This window comes from Meriones unguiculatus, chromosome 10 (genome assembly GCF_030254825.1).
Source record: "Meriones unguiculatus strain TT.TT164.6M chromosome 10, Bangor_MerUng_6.1, whole genome shotgun sequence".
Taxonomy (NCBI): Eukaryota; Metazoa; Chordata; class Mammalia; order Rodentia; family Muridae; genus Meriones; species Meriones unguiculatus.
Genome location: NC_083358.1, coordinates 53,728,463 through 53,752,343, shown reverse-complemented (window position 1 = coordinate 53,752,343; position 23,881 = coordinate 53,728,463). Strand labels below are relative to the sequence as shown.

Sequence of the window (23,881 nt, the reverse complement as noted above, 5' to 3'; positions counted from 1 at the left end):
GTTCCAGCAACTCTCAGGATGCCTCACACTTCTAGGGTAAATATTCTGTAAATCAAATGATAGGTTCAGTGGCAGACTACTTGCCTAGCATACCCAAGGCTATGGGTTTTATTCTCAGCCCTGTAAAATAAAAACAACCTCTTGCCTGGAATTTGTGAAGCCACAGTTCCACTTACAGCAAACCCAGGCAGCCAACCAGCCAGCCAGCTGACTGACCAATCAAGGGCTAGGGTTGTAGCTTGGTGGCCCAGTACTCTCCTGACATGTAGGTGGCCCTCAGCTTAGAGTCTCAGCATTGCAAAAATAATGTTTATTTGGCTTGGGGATATACTTCTATGGTAGAGTTCTTTTCTAGCATGCCAAAGGTCATGGGTTTGGTACCTAGTACTGATAAAGAAGAAATGAAGGAAGGGAGGGAGGAATGGAGGGATAAAAGAAGGGAAGAGGAAGAAGGAGGGAAAGGACAAGGGAAAGAAATCTGGTCTCTTACAGATAGACACAAACACACACATGCACGCACACATACAAGCTCACACACAGACTGAAAGGCAAGCACTTGCTTTGGTAAACAAGATGCTAGCAGCCTCTGGAAGTTGCATCTGATCCCTTCCCATGCTAGGGATGTTCCACTCGGAAGGTGCAAATTTAGGGCTCTCTGCTGGACGAAGCGGGCAGGTGTTAGCATCCTGGACCTTATGATGCGCTGCTTTTCCACAGTTGTACTGAGGTTTCATCTGAGGTGAGACTTGAGAAGTCCTGGTGCTCTAACCACCAAATTCTACCAAGTGCGGTGGACACTTCTGGTCTCCTAGCTTTTGGCTGTGTAGGTCCCACACAGTCAGCTGTTTGTCACTCCGAGTCTGCATTGAGGACTCAGACTTTATAGGGAGGGTGAGGCCCAGGTGATTTCCCATAGCCCTAAAGTTTGAGGGGACATGGTCTGGGGTAGCCAGTTTCGTGATCCAACACAGACAGCATACCTCCAGGCACAGAGTTTGCAGCAATGTCGTCTGTGACTCACAAACATGCCATGGTGCAGTTGATGCTGGGAGAGGGTGACCTGAGCATGAGGCTGTGACGCCACTGACAACTCTGCTCCTTGCACGTGTTTGCTTCTCCACATGGAGCACTGCCTCGATGACTGCTGGGAAGACATTCACTCAACCGAAGGGCGAGCCAGCACCTGGTGTGAGCGCTTAGGTGGTCCTGCCAGCCAGTTCTGCATGCCCTGGCCCTGTGTAGACGCGAAGGCAGGCCACTGTTGCACCCGGGTGGAGCTTTCTGCAGGGGGCTCATCTGATGGTTGTGGGGCGCCTTCCTCTGGAATGAGGAGGCCCATGTTAGCTACTTCTCTTCATGTGCTCTCAAGACCACATGCCTAACGAGAAAACTGAAGGGATAAAGGAGATATTTTGGTTTGAGTGTGTAGCTTGTCCTGGTGGGAAGGTGCAGCCACAGGAGTGGGAGTGTGACGCTGCTGGTCCACAGGGCTGACCAAGCGGCCGAGAGGATGGTGTGGTATTCATCAGGCTTTGTCCCTCTGCCTTTCAACCACACAGGGCTGCCACCCATGCACAGAGCGCTTCTTCTCCCTTTAACATCTCAGGAAACTGTGCCACTGTCACCCACAGGTGTGTCTCCTAGGTGATTGGAAATCCCATCAAACTGGCAGTGAGCATTCCCCATCACAGTGTCTGCCGTCACCAATTCAACAAGTGAGGTCTTGTCACTATCAGTTCACTGAGCAGCCGAGAGGACAGATACAGAGCAACTCAGGGGCACCGATGGCTTCTGCAGTTTAACTGTCATCCTACGCTGACAGCGCATCGTGTACTTAAGGCCTAGGTCACACTGTGTTACCAGGAGAGCGACACATCATGACAGGAAGCCGACACTCAGGGATCCTCAGGGTGCGAAGGAGGCCTGTGCACTCTGGTCTCCCCTGCCCAGCGCGGCAGCCGTGTGGGTGAGGGTGGAGTGCCTGCAGTGGGGAGCCCTGAGTGGAATAGCCTGTTTTCCGGCATGTCAGGAGGGGTGGGGCTCTGTATTCATCTCCCGCATGACAGCCCCTGCTTCCCCGGGGTCACAGGGTGACATAGCCCTGACTCCAGATTTGGGGGGAGTCTGTTTGACAGGAAGAAACCAGAGAACGGTAGAGCAGGACTGCCACACTCCTGCAGCCTCACACATGCACCGGAGGCACCCACACCTGCCCGCACATGTGTGCAAACATCACACACACACACACACACACACACACACACACACACACACACACACACCATGTTTATGTATGGCACATACTCACACAAAAGAAAATAACAGTGAAGGTGGGAACACTGGTATTCCCACAGGCTTTTAGCATGTGTGATGGGTGAGCTCGTGTGAGCTCCTGTGAGCTCAGCATCTGTAGATGGCTGGCAAGCTCAGGGGTTTCTGGCTGAGAGCAGAGGAAGCAGAATCGTGGTCTTAGGCGGAAGGTGTGACAGGTGGGAGCAGGGGATGGGGTCAGTGAGCTGCCTCCTTCCCGCCATCCCACGTGGAGGGAGCTGACACACAGACCTGTGAAGTGCAGAGGACCCAGCTTGGCCAGCGTGGAGACATCACAGAATCATGTGTCTTCAGAGTGAGGATGGATTTGCTTGCTAGGGGACGAACTAAAGGCTGGCAGCATGAATCAGGTTAAACCAAGACTTACTGATTTTTATGTGTATGGGTGTTTTGCCTGCATGAGTTTCTGCACGCCACAGGAATGCTGTGTCAACGGAGTACAGGAGACAGCCTATCTCTGGAACTGCAGTTCTGGATGACTGGAAGCCACCATGCTGGGCCTCTCTGTGTAGTCCTAGCTGCCTTGGAAATCATGGAGACTTGCCTGCCTCTGCCTCTGGAGTGCTGGATCCAAGGTGTGTGTCACCAACCTTGACTCCATCAAGTGATCTAACTATGAAGCTGCTGAGAAGGAAAAATTTGAAATCTCTTTTATCTCCAGCAGGAGGAAAAACAAAAAACAAAAAACAAAAAAAACCCAAACCAAACCAAACCCTCAGATGCATGGGAAATGGCATATAATGTAGTTATACTCACGAATGTAGTCTGCGGCAAGTCTCATTTGTCCTTCACAGAAGTGTACATGATTAGAGAGAGGGCTGCTTGCGGGAGGCCGCTGTATAACTGAGTGAACTCTGCTGTGGCGAACCCTCCCCCAGCCATGCAGCGGGCCCTGCATGCGAGCCTTGCTCAGAGGTACCCAGGCTGCCCTCTCTAGTGAGAGTGCTAGAGCACAGTCCTAGCCAGTGATCAGAGGGATGGTCAGTGCTAGAGCACAGTCCTTCTAGCTGGTGATCAGAGGGACAGTCAGAGTGCTAGAGCACAGTCCTTCTAGCCATTTCTCCCAGAACTCAGGCTGGGCTCCCTTGCAGCTCTCTTTCTCTGGGACAGAGAATTGATAAGAATGCATGCTTCCTCACCATTTAGCTTTAAGACAAGCCTATGGTCTCACTTAGCACCCGCCACTTGACATGTAGCCTAAGCCATGCTAAGTCACACTAAGTCACGCTAAGTCATGAGGTGTGGAGCACCTCTCACCTGAGTCAGAACCTCCTTTCCCTCTGGAACTAAAGGGTCTCTTGTCCCCTCAGGGCCCCTGCAAGCTGAGCACAGCGGCCGCCCACAGTCATGAGGCTCTCTCCTAGGAAGGCTCATTTGAAGGTGAATTTCAGCCAGCCTGCTGTTGAAGTGAAATAACGAGACGTTTTCTAGATTAGCCAAGAGGATGTCTACACTTTCCTAGTATTTTTGATCAATGAGAAAAAGGGAGCCACACATTCTATAATCTCACGATTTGGGAGGTGGAGTTTGTGTGTGTGTATGTGTGTGTATTGTGTGTGCATAATGTGTATAATGTGTGTATAGTGTATATGCATTGTGAGTGCATATTGTATATAGTGTGTGTGTAGTGTGTGTACTTGTATAGTATGTGTATACAGTGTGTGTATGTGTGTATAATATTTGTGTGTTTGTATGGTGTGTATATACAGTGTGTATGTGTATAGTATTTGTGTGTTTGTAGTGTTTATATAGTGTATATGTGTGTATGTATAGTGTGAATAGTGTATGTGTGTATATTTGTATAGTGTGTATAATATTTGTGTGTTTGTATGGTATGTGTATACACTGTGTGTATGTGTGTAGCATTTGTGTGTTTGTAGAGTGTGTATATAGTGTGTATGTGTACAGTGTGAGTGCATACACAGTGTGAGTGCATGTATAGTGTGTGTTGTGCGTGCGTGTGTGCACGTGCGTGTGCGTGTGTGTGTGTGTGTGTGTGTGTTTGGTGTCTGGTGATCAAAACCAGAGACTTGACCATGCTCGACAAGTATCCTTCCACTAAGCTACACACCCAACTCCTGTATTTTCACACAGGATCTTCCTTAGAGCTGAGGCTGGCTGGGAACTCATCACACAGCCCAGGCTGGCCTCACACCCTTGAGCCTCCTGAGTCATGTTCTACCATGTCTGACTTTAAAAATCCTGCCATCTGTTCCATGGTACCAACCTCTTCCTGGTACCCCAGGGGCACCTCACATTCTTATCCCTCCCCAGAGAGCCTCGCACCCTAGCCAAGGTGAGCACCGTCCCCACCCTTGACCACTGTCAGATTTGTGACTCAGTGCTCTGTCAACAGAATGCAGCCGGGGAGAGGCTGAACTGACTCCCGGGAGGGTCTCAGCAGCTCCCGAGCTCTGACCCCCTCCTCCTATCCCCACCAATGCTACAGGGCAGACCTGAGCTTGCCTGCACGAGCCAGAGGGAACACGTGGAGGGAACTGGAAGCCCCAGAACTGGAGACCATCCCACATAGCTGCTCCTGCCAGCTGCTGGCCCCTCACACCAGTCAGACACGAGCTTGTCTGTTTACTCCCATGCCTGCAGCTGTGTCTTCACCTGGACCTTATGTAAGGAACCAGCCTGCCCCTCACAGGCAGCTGCAAGTCTAGAGCACAGGGGTGGCACTGGACATGGTCCATGACCTTCCTCTTCTTTGTGGGACCTTTTACTGACTGGATAAGGCCACAAATTCTAGAGCATAGTCCTTTTAGTGAGAGTCAGCCGACTGTTGGTGATAGCTACAAAAAGCTCTCTCAGCCAACGGCGACTCCAGCAATGCATCCAAGGGCCCCACTCCCTTTTAAGGAACCCCTCACTTTCTTGAGTCATGAATCTAGATGTGGCAGGGATAGTTTCTTCCGTCTGTTGTCGGTGCTCCTTTGGACTTGGTGACATATCCCCTGGAAAAGTCACTCAACAGTGACTGGCATGTGAGTCTGACCATCACACACTGTAAGCGGAGGAGCCAGCTGACATCAGCCAACCTGGTAGAATCCAGAGGACTCACCCAGCCAAGCCTCGTGTCCAGCTCACATCTGGAGAGGTCATCAGAGGATGCTGGCTTAGGTCCCAAAGTTCTAGGCAATGGTACGGCAACAGTTAACAGAATCTCAGCTTCCTCTTTTGAAATGCTATTTGAAAATCCCTCAGCCAAGGACAACTGCCCTTTCTTTTCCAGCTCTGCTATATATATATTTTCTCAGGACAGCAGAGAAATCATTTTCCAGCGTGGTTTGCGGCGTGACCTCGCCTGGTTGTGTGCTCCTGGCCACGTGCTGGGCTGGGAAGCCAGCCTTGAGAGCGCCTCTTTCTCTTCAGATGCTGGCACAGAACTCCACAGGCAGTAAGGAGAGACAGTCACTGTCTTTTGAAAAGCCTTTGGGGAAGAGTATTTTGGGAATATTTAAAAGGCATCACCAGGAGCTGTGCACATTCAACCATCACCCAAACACCAACAGATGCAGAAGCCCAGGAAACTGGCCTGTCCCTGTCTATCGATACAAGTTTCTCACAGACAGCACTGAACACAACAAAGACACACCGTGAAGGAGAGAAAGGGGAACAAGACGAGATGGAGTCTGTGCTGCTGTGATCCTTTAGCAGTCAAGACTTTGCCAGGAAAGCAGGAGCCCGGATGAAGAGGGAAGACTTCCCTTTTCTAGGCTGGAACCCCGAGGTCTGCCCGTAGGCATGGCCGCCCTGTTCCCCACAGCTGTGCACTACAGACATTCTTGCCTAAGCGGCTGTGCAGGAGTTGGTTGCATGAACCAATGTGTGCGCCCCTAGTTGGTGTAAAAACTGAGGTAGCAATCCTTTTAATTTTAAATATTCAGAATCTAACATGAAGAAAATATGGGGATGAGAGTAAGTGAAAGCTTACAGATTTTGCAAGCACACATCCATTGGTAACAGTCCGATGCTGCATCTCTCGCTGTGAGAGTCTGAATGCACCCTCTATTTCCCAGTGAGGACTTGTTGGCTAGCATGGCTCAGATTGGTTCTCTCCCTCCTGCAAAGTCTTGCCGTACAGCCTAGGCTGACGTTGAACTTGGGAGCCTTCTGCCTCTGTCTGCCTCCTGAATGCTGGAACTGCAATTACATAGGCGTGAGACACCACGCCCTGCTGCTAAGTCCTTGCTGACACAGCCCGTCACTTTGGCTGCTTCCCTGTTCTAGGGTGGCGGCCGCTGCTCCCTGCCTTCTTTGTTGGTGGCTAACAGAAGACCATCACTCCTTTCCTCCCGCGGTGACGGCTGTGGTGTGGGTCTTCCGGATGGGCAGGAAAGGATGGCGTGATGAAGGATTGGGGAGGGTGGGATGATGCACTCAGAAGTGGCCTGTGAACTCAGAGCTGGTGGAGCCAGTGGAAGGCTGGATCCCTGCTGTGAGGAGAAGGCATCCTTTTCTCTGGGGCTAGCAGCCAGAGGCCCACCCTTCAGGCATGGCTGCCCCATACAGCTCACCCTGGAGGTGTTTACTGGACAGTGCGAGTGTCCACGGGGCTGAGGTCAATCCCTCCCATCAATGCCTCTTCATGACTTTTCCCTAGAGATACTAAAATGAGAGAATTAAGAGCCCTGAACAGAAGTAAACATAGAGGGGACTATGCTGTGGATCTCACACAGCAGCATTTATTTTAGGAAAAACATCAAGGATAGAATTACCATATGGAAGCTAGATAACTTATAAAATACATTCTTCTAAAAACAATTTTTACTCTTTATAAACACACATATGTATGCATGCAAGCATGTGTATATATATTTATGTATGCATGCATGTATGCAAGTGTGTTTGTATATATTTATGTATGTATGCATGCATGCATGTCTGTCTGTATGTATGAATTCAGGTGTGTGTGTGTGCATATGCACATTTCTGCACGTGAGCATAAGAAAACCAGAGGTCAGCCTCCAGTGTTGTTCTTTAGATCCCATCCACCTTTTTTTTGAGACAGTCTTTCACTGGCCTGGAGTTCCCGCAGTTAGGCTTGCTGGCTGGCCAGAGAGCCCAGGACATGCCTGCCACCACCTCCTGAGCTATGACTACAGGCAGGCGTTATTCCGCCCAGCTTTTTACTTGGAGACTGAACTCAGATCTCATGTATGAGTGGCAAACACTTTCCCACTGAGACTTCTCCCTAGGCTCCAAGTTTTGCTCCTGAACACCAGCTCTACAGCTTCCACTAAGTCACCAGCCTTGGGCTCCCAGAGTGCCTTCCCAGTCCTGCTCCACTCACTCCTGAGCAGCGTGCCCTGCGAAGGGCTGATTGCAGGGGCGCAAGGGGATCCTCAAGGCTAGGAAGGTGGAGCGGGATCAGAAACAAGGCAGGACACACAGGCTCCAGAGAAGGGGCAGGATGTCATGGCTGTAAATGGGACCCGTCCACGGCTACCCCACTGGCAGTCTCTGACTTTTCTCTGGCAGTTAGAAGGGTACCGTTACCAGGGTTTGGACTCCAGAGTTTCAGTGTCCTTTGCTGTATGCATGAATAACTGAGAAAGCTGGCTGCTCTTTTTCAGGCTGGAGTGTGTGACTGTACAGAAAGGGCTGCTGTTTGCTGTGTGCTCACAGCTAAGCTGCTGTGGCTGACAGAAACGGGTGCTTTCTCTCTCTAAATGTGCGTGCTTTGTATTTTAGGTCTTTACACAATAGAGAGTAGTTTCATTTCTATGATCTACAACACTGCGGTATGTTAGGGAAGATGCTGGTTTGGGTCCAAACTCTGCCAAGTGCTCTTTGGTAAGGCGAGAGAACCTTCACCCAACACTGAAGAGCTGTCTGTCAAATCCTAGCCAGGCATGGGGGAAAACTGCAGACACACAGCCAGGCCCTCATGACTCTTGTCCTCATGGAATTTGGTGTCTGCCTGAAGAGTGATACTTAATAATCAGTGAATGCATTTTCAAATGAATGTATGTTAGATGCCGCTCTCTAGGAATATGAAATTGAAAGCTCTCATCTGAACTGGGGTTGGAGAGTGAACTCAGTAGGCCAATACAGAAGAGAAGGGCAAGTGGTAGGGAGAAACACAGTCATCCTAGGAGGAGCACTCTGGTGGGACAAAGGAACCCTTCGGGTGACTAGGGCTCAGAGTTGGAATGTGGACAGGCCAGGGTACTTGGCAGGTCTAGGAAAGTGGGAGGTGAGGGGTGTCACTGAACATCAGCAATAGAAAGAGCCCAAGGGTAGACAGCAAACAGAGTGACAGATCCAGTCTGGGGAATTTACAGAGACTTTTCTCTGAGAAGCGAGCATTGGAGGTTTAGCGAACCTGACCACAGGGTACTTGGTTGCTCAGGAGCGAGACATCAGATTATCCTGTAAGCAGTAAATCCTTGCACAAATACAGGGCACCACTGCATCCTGTCTCAAGGCAGAGCTGTTATTCAGAAAACTCACACCTCTTATTGAGGGTTACAGGTGTGGGCTCAAACTGAGAGTCAGAACCTGTCAGTTGCTGTCTCCATCTGCTCCTGACCTGCAGGCTCTCCTGAGCCACCCTAGGATTCTGTGGGAGGATCCTTCAGTGGAAGCTAGATTTTTCTGAGGCAGCATCCGGCGCTCTTGTTCCTAACCTCAATGACAACTCTAGCATTCAGCTCCACACAAAGTATGTGAAGGAAATTTGCTGGTTAAAATGCAGAAGAAAAACCTAGCAAAGGTCTAGGGAAAGCAATCAACTACACATATTACTTTTTCCCCCTCCCCTCCATCATCATCATTTTTACAAAGAACGTTAAGCTCAACGGTAAGCATAATAAGCACACTTATTTTTTTCTCACTTAATTAGGTGGTTGCCATGGTAACTTGAGAACTGACTACTCAGTGCCTTCAATGAATTGTGGATACAATTTTTTTTTTCTTTCATCTGTCAGCGTTCCCTCACTACAAGACACAGAAATGGCAGCATTTCATTTTCCTGGGTAAGAAAATTATAACCCGGGGAGGGATGGATTGGAAGTGTCATCAGGTTTCAGATCTCTAGCCAACCAACACTGGAGGAGGCAGCACCATCCTTCCAGAAGCTTCTTGGAAAAGAGTTTCCAGAGGCCATCTCCAGAACTGAATCCTGGTATTAGAGGGACAGAGAGCCCTGCAAAGCATTGTTCTCCAGAACCTCTGTCTCTTCTTCCTTCTGCTTCTGACCTGCCCCCAGCATCTCTTTTTGTCCTAATTGTGATTTCAGAACAAGGGGGTGGCTTGCCAAAATCATAAAGCAACCAATGTGAGCAAGGCCCATTGTTGGATGAGAGTGCTGAGCTCTGCCCCTCATTCAGTTCTCAAGGAGAGAGAGAGCAGCCATGGGGGTGGCTCATTCAGGAGGAGGCAGGGAGAGAGTGCCGGTTGTTGGCCCCCCTTTGATATAAAAAGAAACAAAGATGGTTCCCTTTCAGCAACAAGAACTTTTATAACTTAGCTGAACTGCTTTGTCAGTTCATATCTAACCCATTCTAACTCACCCCGTTAGAATATGGATTCCATGAACCATGAAGAGAAGGATTTAGCAGTCAGCTGTAAGTAAAGGAGCACAAATAAGCCAGTGACCAAAAAAAAAAAAAAAAAAAAAAAAAAAAAAAAAAAAAAAATCAAGAAAACCTCTCACCTTGCAGAGATAAAAATTAAAATAGGTTCATTAAAATAGGTTCATTAAAATAGGTTCATGCTCTTAGCAGTAATCATCTTCTCAGCCCATCTCTATAACATCTTCATCAAATTCAGGTTTTAAACTTATCCAGAGAATAATGTTGCTATATTAATCAAATACAACTCTGAAGCAAACTTAAAAACTCCATCATCTTCTGTGATTTCTATTCAAAGAAAGGCACTGGAGAGGTGGCTCAGCAGTTAAAAGCACTGGCTGCTCTTCCAGAGGTCCTGAGTTCAATCCCCAGCAACCACATGGTGGCTCACAACCATCTATAATGTGATCTGATGCCCTTTTCTGGCCTGCAGGTGTGCATGCAGGTAGAACACTCAAATAAGTAAATCTAGAAGAGGGAGAAGGGGAAAAAGAGGAATAAGAGGAAGAAGAAGACGACGAGGAAGCATGTTTGTTAATACTGAAAGAGGTGACAGCATATTGTGTGAACAGAGAGGTAACAGGCAGCAGGTATGCTGTGATCCCATCTTAGCTACTTACTTTCCTTTTAAGTTACCTTACAGAGTCATTGGCTTTTCATACATACGCATACTTACTGACTCCTTCTTCATCTCCCTTCCCTCTGCTGATACTTTTCCCTCCTGCTCTCACAGCACACACCGCCATTGCTCTCATGGCACAAGCCACCACTGCTCTCATGTCACACTAATCTCATGTCACACACCACCATCGCTTTCTCCCCACCAGGCCCTTCAGGTTTCTTTACCTTTCTTGATCTCTCTTCTAGCTTCATGACTCACCTACAACCCACACATGTAACCACACAAATTAAAATCTAAGATCTACATGTGATGAAAATACCCCACATGCGTCTTTCTGAGTCTAACTCCTTTTGTTTAGCACAGTGCTTTCCAGGTTCATTGCTTTTCTTTCTACAGATGTCATTTTTCTTTACAGCTGAATAAAGTTCCATTGTGTTCCATATTCATTTATCTATACACCTGTTGATGGGCATCTATTCTGTTTTCATGTCTGTCTATTGAGAATAATGTAGAAATAAACATGGATATACAAGTGTCTCTAAGGCCTGGTGACATAGAGTCCTTCATGTATCTGTATACTCAAGGGTAGTAGAGCTGGGCCATGTATTAGCTCTGTTTTTTAATGTTTCTGAGGGACCTCCACACCATTTTCCATGGTGGCTGCACATGTTTACATTCCAAACACCAGTGAGTGAGGCATCATCCCCTCATCCTCAGCATCACCCCTCATCCTCAGCTCATCCCTCATCCTCAGCTCATCCTCAGCATCACCCCTCATCCTCAGATCACCCCTCATCCTCAGATCACCCCTCATCCTCAGATCACTCCTCATCCTCAGATCACCCCTCATCCTCAGATCACCCCTCATCCTCAGATCACCCCTCATCCTCAGATCACTCCTCATCCTCAGATCACCCCTCATCCTCAGATCATCCCCTCATCCTCAGATTATCCTCAGATCATCCTTCATCTTCATATCACCCCTCATCCTCAGATCATCCCCTCATCCTCAGATCACCTCACCCCTCATCCTCAGATCATCCTCAGCATCAACCCTCATCCTCAGCATTGTCCCCTTATCCCCACTGGAAGCTGTTGTGGTTTATTTTCTGGATGATAGCCATTTTCACTTGCATTTTCCTTATATGTAAACATTTTGAACATGTTTCCAAATATTTACTGACAATTTGTTTTCTTTTTTTGAAGATTGTCTATTCAGTTCATTAACTTATTTATCTGAGTGGCAGGTTAGTTTTTCTGGTGTTTAATTTTTTTTTTTTTTTTTTTTACATTTTTAATGTATTCCAAATAATAACCCTGTATCTATCTGATGCATGGTTAGCAAAAATGTTTTGCCCAGTCTTTAGCTGTCTCTTCACCCTTGTAATTGTTTCTTTGGCTGTGCAAAAAGTTTGAAATTACAGCTAACTCCACTTGTCAGTCCTTGTGTCCTGTGCTGTCATAGTCCTTTCCAGAAAGTTCTTGTCTTTGTCTCTATCTTGACATATTCTTCCTATGTTTTCTCTAGCAATTTTAGAGTTTCAGATCTTACATGAAGATTTTTGAGCCCATAGGAATAGATATTTGTAAATAATAAAAAATATGGGTTAACTTTATTCTTCTGTGTTTATCCCACCATGGTTTGTCAATGAAACCACCTTTTCCTCCAATGTATATTTCTGACACTTCTGTCAAAGGTTAGATAGTGGTTTTGTGGGGTTTTTTTTTTTAGTCTTTTACTCAATTCCATTGGTCTCTGTGAATGTATCCGTGCCAGTACCAAGCTGAGATGTTATAGAAAGAAGTAATAACTAAGCTGTGTTATAATTTTGTGTAGTTATGGTATAACAGTCAAAATTCACCAAGCAACTTGCATTATCAACACAGATTGAACAAAAACACCAAGTTGCATGCAGATATAGACAACATAGGCATTTATAAGGAGCTGAAAACATAACAAGAAACAGTCTTACATCATGTCGGATGTAACACATTATTTAATAGCCAATAAATGACTTCTGAACTCCTGTCTGCCACATGCCACTTGTGGCATGTGGGACCAGTGATAAAGAGATAAAGTACTTGCATCCCTGGTTCTGGTATTCTAGAGACAGTGGAAATAGGAGAACAGATCCAGGATTGATAAACTGCACCAGAGCAATGGAAGCCTCTGGGAGGCCAGAGGATGTGAGCAGAAAGTGATGCACAGAAGCTTTCTGACATTTTTGTCTGGGCCGTGCAGTGTTGGAACAGTGGTATCAACAGCAGCCTTCATTATGTGCAGTTTTATTTCTTAACTCTGGAAGTGGATAAATGCTGTTTCCAGTTTCATTCTCTATGGCTCTTACCCTTTCTGAAACACCTAATGAAAACTGACTTACTTTTGTTTCCTGGTTTTGCTTCTGCAATTTTCTTTTGTTCCAATAAAGCCACATTTTCCTCCAGCAGAGAACAGCGAGGTCATAGGAAGAGTGATGGAAGTGTTCGGGACAGGCTGTGTTGAAGAAAGCCTGTGTGCTTAGAACTTCCTCTGGATGGGTATGGGCTGCGCTACGCCTTGTCTGACCATGTGTGGCTGGGGTGTCAGAGAAGCTTAGTGCCCAGTGGGTGGCAGATGTCCTAGCATTCTGTGTGTTCTATAACCCAAGTCAGGGGCCCGCGACAGGATCTGGTCTAATAGCAGAAACAAGGCCCTAGAGCTCATCAGCGCTTCCACGGCTTGCCCTGGAGAGGCCTATGCTGTGAGGCAGCCATCACATGTTCTATGACAGGCAGGCAAATAGCACAGCTTAAGGTGTCATGAGCCCTTTAAAAGATGAACCAAGTATCGTGTTAGTGTTTTCTTCTGAGGAAGGGTCTCGGCCTGTAGCCTATTTGGGCCTGGAACTCACTCTTTAGACCAGGCTGGCTTTGAACTGGCAGAGATCTGCCTGCCTCTGCCCTACAAGTGCTGGGATTATGGGTGTGTGCCCCTGCACCCAGCTAACCAAGCATGGTAGTCAGAGAAGGGCTTCCTCCAGGAGCAGCGTGGTGCTGATGGGGCACCCTCAGGCCATCTGGGCAGACGTGATGGGCTGTGGAAGCTTCTCTATGAATGAAGGTGACTTCAAAGGACAACTCTATTTTAGATGACTGAAAATGGCTTTGTATGGCTGGACTGGCCACAAGGATGAGCTAGGCAGCAATGAAGGGGTCAAATTCTGATTCCCAAGCTCCCATGTGTTGCATTAAGGGATTCTGAGAGCAGTGAAGAGCCAGGAAGGGTTTTAGGCAGGCACTGCCATGGTTGAGTTTGCTGTTATAATGATAATTTTGAGTGATGAGAAGACAGGAGCAGAAAGATTACTCAGCTGTCCCAGACTGCTGGGCAGACAAGGTGCCCAAGCAGGGACAGTGGGACTGGAGAGGACCAGAACCATTCCTGCCCAGGAGACCTGAGTATTTACCTGGCTGAAGCAATGTGGGTGAGAAAGGAGCGAGACTAGCAAGGCACCTTTGCTTCTGGCTTGGGCAGCTGGGGAGATGGTGGCATCATTCACAGAAATAGAGGAAAAACAGAAGGAAAAGCAGATTTTGTGGGGGAGGATGGTTTTGGACATGCTGAGCTTGAGATGCACATGAGAAATCTAACCAGTGCTATTTGGTGGGTACATACATGCAGCAGGAGTGCACCGAGGAGCTCGGGGGGAGCCAGAGCGTGCTGCAGCCGAGCCCTCAGAGGAGAGCACATGCAGCCAAGTATAAAAGGCCACAGTCACAATGATGGATGTATATTTGAATAATACATCAATGAAGAGTTTGGCATCGAGAAATGAGTGAGAGGAGAGGCGGATTGCAGAGAGCATACAGCTGCAGGCTAAGACCATGAGCTTTGCTGTCCTGGCTGGCTGGGGCTCACTAAGTCCTCCCTGGACACACAGGATGGTCCATTTTCCATGTTCCACCTCTTTGCATCATCTGCGTAGAGCCACTGATTATGTGGGCCAGGGGTGACCCCTTAGGGTTAGGGTTAGGGTTAGGGTTAGGGATTAGGGTCCCTATGCTACCAAACATGGGGTGAGATCATGTTCAGTTAAGACCTTGTTCATTCCTCAAGACCAGGTTCAGTCCCCGAACCTACAGCCCCCTATGATCTCTTTGGAAGTCACACATAAAAGGCCCTCTAGGTTAAGGGCCCTGGATTTTGATTCACCATTCAGCATAGCCTAGCCTGCCTTTCCTGACCCCACCCACCTCTGGAGTCAGCTCTCTGGATTTGAACTCTGGTTCTATCTCTTGAATTTTCAGATTCGTCTCTTGTTGACTGCCTAATTTCTTGGTACCTCAGTTTTTAAATCAGTAAAATAAGTTATAGAAAGTCACATCTATCTCATGTGCTTTCCTGAGGATGAAATCACCTAAAAGAAGTTAAGGAATAAAGATTTTAGGGATGTTAGACCCTCATAGAGAGGGGACTATCAAGAACCAAGGATTCGTTTATAGTAGAGATCAGCAAAGCACAGCCCACTGGTCAGATTCTCTGGCTTCCTGCTTCTATCCAGCCTCTCAGCTGTAAGCAGTCTTAATGTTTTTATTTTTTTAAGAATAGAATATATTTTATTTCAGTTGAAAACCAAGTCACATTTTGTCTTCCCTCAGATGCTTCCCAAAGAAACAAAGACCTGGGTGAAACTCAAATGTCTTGGTGGCTCACACTTTTTAAAGGTTGAAAACAACACGGGAGAATTCTGCAGCATTCAAGTTCACTCCCCACGAATACTGCCATATTGGTCGTCGGCTGCGTTCATTTGCTTTTCGTCTGAGTCACTGCAGCAGAGACCAGATGGTCTGCGGGACCCAAGACATTTTGGTGAATTTTATAGTGTTAAACACACCAAGGTCAAGAATAATAACTAAAATGTGTCACCTGGAGCTGGCAATAGATTTCAGGAACCTTGGCCATGGCTCTTTTAGAGAGGAGAAGCAGATTTTTGTGCCTGGAACATCAAAGTTCAATTCCTAACTTTGTCAGCGTGCTGTCCTGGGATATTACTCACCTCCGCTTTCCTCGGCTGCAGGCCAGGGCTGAGCGGAGCTGCTTGCTTACTGTAAGGGTTAGTGACATCACGTTGTGGGACATGGCCCCTGCTTCACAGTGTGCTCCAGACGGCAAGTCCAAATGCGTCCTCCCTCAGTCTGCTGCCCCCATACTGCCGTTCCTTCTGTGGGCAGCACCTTGTCACATTGAAGGTCTGGCTTTCCTCTCTTGTACTATCTGCTGTGTGTCACCTCCACTAAGTCTGCCTCATTGCTGAGGTCATCCGCTTAGTTGAGCATTCTATTTAATGCCCCATGCCCCGAAACCTCTTGCTCCCCTTCCTCTCTCCGCTTTCCCTTTGCTTATCGCATCTGACAACCTAGAGAATTTACCAATACATTATGTTAACATGCGTCTTACTGTGTGTCTTCCTTGCTAGGATGGAAGCTCCTGAGACCGTGCCCTCACCTGTTTAATGAGCATATATTACAAGTACCTAAGCAGACCCTGGAATGAGGAGCTCAAAGTCCATCCAGGGACTACAGGAAGAAAGACTAGAGGAGACTGATTTTTGATTCTTCTTTGGACTGAGTGTGCTCTCCCAATCTGAGAACTTGCTTTTTTGTGTATACACAATTCTCAGCCACTGTCTGCTAAAGCACATCCTCTGCTCCATCTTCATTCTTTTCTTCTGGAGTGTTCAGCATATATATGTTAGCTCATTAATTTGATCCTCTGTGTCTGCTGAGTGCTTCCTCATACCAGACAACTGCTCAGCTTTCTGCTTTATTTTAAGGCATTTTTTTTCTGCTCCATCATTCATTTTTAGTTGTGTTCAGCTGACTTTTCATACTGTTAATGGCATTTTTATTTCAATAACAATGATATTTTGAGCCAAGTGTCTTAGTTTTCTTGGTGTCGCAGCAATAGCCGACAAAAGCAATTCTGGGAATGAAGGGTTTCCTCACAGTTCAAGGGTACTGCCCGTCAGAACATGGGAGTCAAGGTGACAAGGGGCTGATCACAGTCAAGACGCAGAGAGGAGATGCTCACTGGTGTTCAGCTGGCTTCCTCCTTTTTACGCAGTCTAAGAACCAAGGTCAGGGAGGAGCGCCACCCTTCTCCATGGTGGGTCTTCCCTTCTCATTAACCTACTCAATTAACCCCTTACAGGCATGCCCAGTGTCTAGCTTGGTCTCTCACAGGTGTGCCTGGAGGCTTGTCTCCTGAATAACTCCAGATCCTGTCAATCAACCATCCCACCTATCACAGTCCTTTGTTTCCTTTTCCTTTCTCTTTCTGTTCATTCTTATAGTCATTTCATGGTTCCAGTCTTCCCTGTATTTCTCTGAATATTTAAAATATTCCTATGTCTGACTGCTTTCAGTGTTTTCCATTATCACTGGCTCTTGGGGATGTGAGGCCTCCCAACTGCCGCTGGCTTTCTTGCTGTCACTCGCTTCTTTGGTCTCTGATTTAGATGCACCGTGTGAACAGTGGCTGCCTTAGCAGAGGCCTTCAGGTCAACAACTGGAAACGTTTGGCCTGTCTTTCCAGGGTAGGATGAGAGGCAATTACGTCTCAGAACGTGTGCTACAACCAGACATCTATATCACCCCCCTCGAGGCCTAGGGATCATCACGGCAGACGGAAAGAATGTGAGAGCAAGGGGAGGGGTGCCACAGAACACGCTCCCAGGCATGGCATGGTCACGACACTCCTGAACTTAGCAGACGTAATCGCTTGCAAGAGATTGCACAGGTCAGCATCCTGTTGTGGAGTGGGAGAAAGCTCATAGGCTCTGTACCTTCCTGAGGATGTGTAGGCAGCTAACAGTTGCCGAAGATGAGACGTTTTCTTCAGTGTTGTGAATGGTAAGTGCAGATGCCACTGTAAGCAGTCCCTGGCCCTTATGTGAGCAGCCATAACGAAACTCACTGGGTCCTCAAAGTAAAATAACAACACGTGAAAGTAAAAGAGGCACCGACTAGTTGGGTGATCAAGAGACATGGGAGGAAGTAATGGGGAGATATGACCAAATCTCATTATGTACATGCATGAAAACAACACAGTGAAAGCCATTAATATGTATAAATGGCATATGCTAATGAAAACACTATGAATATAGAAGCACATCCTGTGTTCACATCCTCAATTGTGAAAGAGTGTGACTGTGACCCTTTCTATCTTCATTTTCTTATCTGTGAAGTAGAAATCGTAATTCTGCTTGTAGAGATGCTGTGGAGAGTTAGCTCAACAGTCAGATCAGGGCTGATGGCTTAGTTTTCCATGTCGAAAATACTTAACAGTTGCTCCCAAATACTATCAATGCTTGGTGACATCTTGTGTTTATATACCTGTCAATACTTTCATGCTTTGTGATGGAAGGAACTTAACTTATGAACACACACACAAACACATACACCAAGTACACAGCTAGTCACGTGTGGATAGTAGTCAGTTACATTTGCTTCAGTTGTGACATAAATTAGTTGGAAATGGGAGAAAAAGCCATCATAAGAACTCACTTGGCTCTCCACTGCTTCTGAGAAGCACTGATCAGAGTGGGCACAGAGTCTAAGACATTATCTTGAAAAACAAAACAAAAACCCTAAAGCCTAATTAGGGAGTTATAGCATTTGCCAGCTATCTTGGATCATTAAAATATAGCAGTAAAGAATGTTCCTGCTGAGAGGGATATGACCCACATCAACATCTTCAGTTTTATTTAAAGGCAACTTGTGTTTAACTCCTTGGCCATGCTTACCTTGTGCACCATTCCCTGCAAAGAGTTAGATACAGAGTAGCAGATCTCTGCATCATGGCTCATGCTCAGATACTCTTCATCTATGACCAGGAAGGTTCTGTGTGTTTGCTACTTTTCTTGTTTCTCTGATAAATGTCAAGAGATGTAGCCAAAGGGGGGAGGGAAGGTTTGTTTTGAGTCAGGATGTGAGCCTATCACAGGAAGGGGAGGCGCATCAGAGGGGTGTGGTGACAGCATGAGGCTGGTTCCTTGAATCCTGGTGAATTTGTAAAGTAGGGAGGGAGACAGAGACACAGAGAGACAGAGACAGAGGACAGACAGAGAAACACACAGGGACAGAGAGATAGATTCAGAGAAAGACAACAAAAAAGACAGAATAGAGAAAGAAACAGAGACAGACAAATACACACACACACACACACACACACACACACACAGAGCGAGAGAGGGAAGGAGGCCCCTGCTCAGTGGCCCTCTTTTTCTCTTTTCATTCAGCCCAGGACCCCAGACTGTGGAATAGTGTTTCACCTACTCGGATCTTGCTGTCAGTTGACCCCCTTGCCCAAAGGTGACTCACTCATGCCCTCAGCATTCATTAATCTACTCAACTAGACAAAATTAACCACCACAAAAGAGATACAAGCAAATTCTTGGGCAAAAGTAACTTATTTGTGTCTCAAGGAATTCTCCTAAGTCTCTTCCTTAACTAACTGCTTTGGGTCTGTGAATGGGGGGGGGGGGGGGGTGATGAGAGAGCAAATCGGAGCTGAAGAAGGCTTTAGGTGACCACAGATTAACACGAACCAAGTTATCAGTGATCTGTCAAGATCTCACAAGTGAAAATTTCACTTTTTGTTATTCATAAAACACAAAGACTAAAATGCAAAGCATTTAAATAGAAAATACTTTCAGGATTAGTTACCTGGTTATCGCAATCTGATCCAGTGTCAATAATGTCTCCAGCATCAAACATCAAAGGGTCAAGTTCACTTGTATCTATTAAGAAAGACACAATTAGCTGCTGGAGACTGTGTGGGTTTGCTCAGCACATTTACAGAGTCCTCCACCTGCCATGCTATGTGTCTGGGCTGATAGTACAGGACACAGGCGCTCTGGACCCAGCCCCGGCCTCAGGAGAGCAAGCTCCGGAGGAGGCTAATTTGTCCAAAGCAAGAATCAGAAACCAGAAAGTGTGAGGTTCTAAATTTGATATCACTGAGGGCAAAGTGGAACTGAGATTCTTGCCCAAGGAACTGAGTCAGGAATTTGAACTTGGAGAAAGAACATGAGCATTTAGGAAAAACAGCTCGAGGATGTTCAGGAGTAACTAAGATACAAAGAGCATGAAGAACGGAGCGCAGAAGAGCCTGGTACTTCTAGAAACAAGACGGATTTTTGTTTTTCCCATTCTAAAATGTGACTTTTGCCTCAGGCCTATGGGTCACCTCAGCCTCTAGCTTCATTTCACTCGCTGTGACAAATAACTTGACAGAAGGAGATACATGGAGGAAAGGAATTGTTCGGCTTTCAATCCCGGGTTTCACTCTGTAACTGGGAAGAAGGCAAACCAGGAACTCAAGCGGCTGGTCATTCACAGCCACAGTCAAGAGCAGAGACACACCATTGTCAGCTGGGTGCTCACACAGGCCAGAGCCCAGCCCAGGACATGATGTTCCAGACTCAGGATGGGCATTTCTATCAGCGAAAAATCAAGACAGTCCCCATAGACAGGCCCGCCGGCCACCAGATCTTGACAGTCCCCGACACTCTCTTCCCTGATGACTTTAGCTTGTGTCAAGTTGACAGTTGAAACAAATCATCAAGTTCCCAAAAGGTGAGAAAGAAAACAAAAACAAACCAAAAAAACCAAACAGGCTTACTCTCATGGAGACTTGCTCTTCTTGGTAGTACTTCCTGCGTTAAATCACGTGTCATCCATCCCCAGGACTGGGGTGTAAACTGTTAATTTCCACTGTGGGGTTTTGGTAGCACAGTTGTGTGGCTTTCACCGAACAACTCTTTTCTATGGCAGACATGCTACCTCCTGATGCACACACACCTCGCTGGCCAGGAGAGCGCTGGCCAGGAGAGGGCTGCCCAGGAAAGGCTTATGTCCTCTGTGACAGAACAAACCACCTCACGTTTCACTAGAACTGGGCCTTGATGTAGAATATGAAGTGAGGAATGTTTAAGGAAGGTAGATTTTCAAATAACAGTAAGCAACGCATATGCGTCTCAGAATCAGAGCAGCCCTAGATTCTACTTCGTATTCTTCTTAGGCTAGAGTCAAGGTTTTTTTTTTTTTTTTTTTTTTTTTAAAGCTAGACCTCACTTTTTAATTCAGGCTGGCCTTCACCTGAGCTGCAGCCTTAGGCTCTAATGGAATTGCAGGTGTGGGCTGTGATACGGGACTGATCCTCTCTCATCATCGCTAACCATACTGTCTGCCAAGCTGACAAAGTACTCATCAGGAGACTGTTGTGGTTTTAATCTTTTCTATTCTTCTGGCAAGGAGTTTGACTGAGTATCCCAGGATGACCTCAGACTTGGAGCAGGTGTCGCTATGTGACGACAGAACCTGAACCTCACACTTCTCTTCTTTCTCCTGCACCTTGCTGACAACTCACTCCAAGCAAAGTAACCCAAAGGGCTCTGCCAGTCCTGCCTCTAGGCTCGGCATGCTACACGGGCAAGAAATGGAGGGCGTGGCTGTCCATTCAGTCTTCTGAGATGAGAAGAGATGATGGATGGAGGCCATTGTAGGGGCTGTGAAACATCGAAGGGGGAGTGATGGAGTCTAGCTCAAGCCAGGAAGGGCTAGTTTCCTTCCTGGGTAGACAGCAGTGTTCAAAATAACAGAAGGGTATTCCACTTCCATTAGTCTCCAGTGTAGATGCTGTCTGCTTGACTAGTCGAGTGGAGGAAGGTTTGTGGCTAGGAGCATTTCCCTAGTCTCTGGCTGTCCTTTGATGATTCCTGTGGATTCTGCAGGAGTGGAACACAGAGTCTTACTGAATGCACAGCAGCCATGAGTCTCTTGCCCTACTTATTTGGTTGACTCGTAAACTATCCTTCCAATTGTTTTCAAAAAGTACAGTCTAAAGGGTCCTTAAACAGCACACTGAGCAGAAACCACATGCTAGCTCTTGAAAAAGCAGCAAATTTATTAGAAAGTAATTTTCAGTAACATCAGAATGAAAAGACTTTTGATTAAAACAAACTTTCTGCTTAGGAGGAAGAAGAGATAAATTATCCTTCCTAATTAGGGGCTCTGACAGAAATCTTAGTGTATCGCTAAGTGATGGCATTTGCTGACACACTGTTGCCACTGGCAACAGTAGTGTTAATATATCTCAGATGAGAGACAAAGGGTATCATTACAGCTCAGATAACGACTGAATGGCTTACATTTTGAAAGACACTGGTTGCTCAGTTTTATGGAAATGAGGACTTTACTAATAGCCCAAGGCTCAGCTTGTGAACTGGGAGACAGGTACATCCTGATGTGCTCATCTGGGCTGTCTTTCAACCAACACACAGGCACATGAAACAACAGGCATGATTTTTTTTTTCTCAGAAATGACCATAGAAGTCATTTAAAAAAAGTGGTGGCATGGCTTTCATTTCTCCCTGGTTTGAGTTTTTCAATTTATTTTCAGATATAAATATATCCCCCCCCCCTTTTTATGACACAGAAAGGTCTAAGTTGAACTGGCTCCTCACCAAGAACTCCCGCTGTCACTTGTATTAATGTAGGGTGGTCTTCAGAAATTTTGCCTTCATGTTGTCTTTAAGTGAGAGCCAGAGACAAGGGCCTTAAAGAGCATCAGAGGTGAGCCAAACCATATTGCTCTCTGGGACAGTATCACAGATGTCAATCTAAACTTGCAGGAAGATACACTCTTCTGGCATTGATAGTGGGAGACTTCAACAGCCCACTCTCAACAAAAGACAGGTCAACAAAACAGAAATTAAACAAAGAAACAATATCTCTGACAGAGGTCATGAATCAAATGGACCTCACAGACATTTACAGAACCTTACACCCAAACACAAAAGAATTTACCTTCTTCTCAGCACCTCATGGAACTTTCTCCAAAATAGACCATATAGTTGGTCGCAAAGCAAGCCTCAACAGATACAAGAAGATTGAAATAATCCCTTGTATCTTGTCTGATCACCATGGAATAAAGTTGGACTTCAACAACAACAGAAATAGCAAAAAGCCTACACACACATGGAAACTGAACAACTTGTTACTAAATGATAGCTGGGTCAGGGAAGAAATAAAGAAAGAAATTAAAGTCTTCCTAGAATTCAATGAAAATGAAGACACAACATACCCAAACTTGTGGGACACAATAAAAGCAGTGCTAAGAGGAAAGTTCATAGCACTAAGTGCCTTCAAGAAGAAATTCGAGACAGTGCATTCAAGCAACTTAATGGCCCACTTAAAAACCCTAGAAAAAGAAGAAGCAAACACACCAAAAACGAGTAGACGGCTGGAAATAATCAAACTCAGGGCTGAAATCAATCAATTATAAACAAATAAAACAATTCAAAGAATCAATGAAACAAAGAGCTGGTTCTTTGAGAAAATCAACAAGATCGACAAACCCTTAGCCAAGCTAACTAAAAGGCAGAGAGACACCACCCAAATCAACAAAATCAGAAATGAAAAGGGGGACATAACTACAGACACTGAGGAAATCCAATCAATCATTAGGACTTACTTCAAAAGTCTATATGCCACAAAATTTGAAAATCTAAATGAAATGGACAATTTTCTTGATCAATTTGACTTACCAAAGCTGAATCAGGACCAGGTAAATCAATTAAATAGTCCTATATCCCCCAAAGAAATAGAAGCGGTCATCAAAAGTCTCCCATCCAAAAAAAGCCCAGGACCAGATGGCTTCAGCGCAGAATTCTACCAGACCTTCAAAGAAGAGCTAACTCCACTTCTTTTCAAACTATTCCACAAAATAGAAACAGAAGGAACATTACCAAACTCATTCTATGAAGCCACAGTCACCTTGGTATCTAAACCTCACGAAGACTCAACAAAGAAAGAGAATTTCAGGCCAATCTCCCTTATGAACATTGATACAAAAATACTTAACAAAATACTCGCAAACCGAATACAAGAACACATCAAAGATATTATCCACTATGACCAAGTAGGCTTCATCCCAGGTATGCAGGGGTAGTTCAATATATGGAAATCCATCAATGTGATCCACCATATTAACAAACTGAAAGAAAAAAAACCACATGATAATCTCCCTAGATGCTGAAAAAGCATTTGACAAAATTCAACATCCATTCATGTTTAAAGTATTGAAGAGATCAGGGATACAAGGCACATATCTAAACATAGTAAAGGCGATATACAGCAAGCCTATAGCCAACATCAAACTGAACGGAGAGAAACTTAAAGCAATCCCACTGAAATCAGGGACAAGACAAGGCTGCCCACTCTCCCCATATCTCTTCAACATAGTTCTGGAAGTCCTTGCTAGAGCAATAAGACAGTTGAAGGAGATCAAGGGGATACAAAT

At 46.1% G+C, this 23,881-nt stretch overlaps 1 protein-coding gene across 2 annotated transcripts in view; it reads right to left on the bottom strand.

The window, feature by feature from the left end:
* Ak5 (adenylate kinase 5) overlaps positions 1 to 23,881 on the bottom strand; it is a 178,303-nt gene that overhangs the window by 36,436 nt on the left and 117,986 nt on the right. For both annotated transcript variants that reach the window (XM_060392486.1, XM_060392487.1), the window contains exon 8: positions 19,243 to 19,316. In XM_060392486.1, the coding sequence (XP_060248469.1) occupies positions 19,243 to 19,316 (74 nt within the window). The remainder of the gene's footprint in view (positions 1 to 19,242; positions 19,317 to 23,881) is intronic.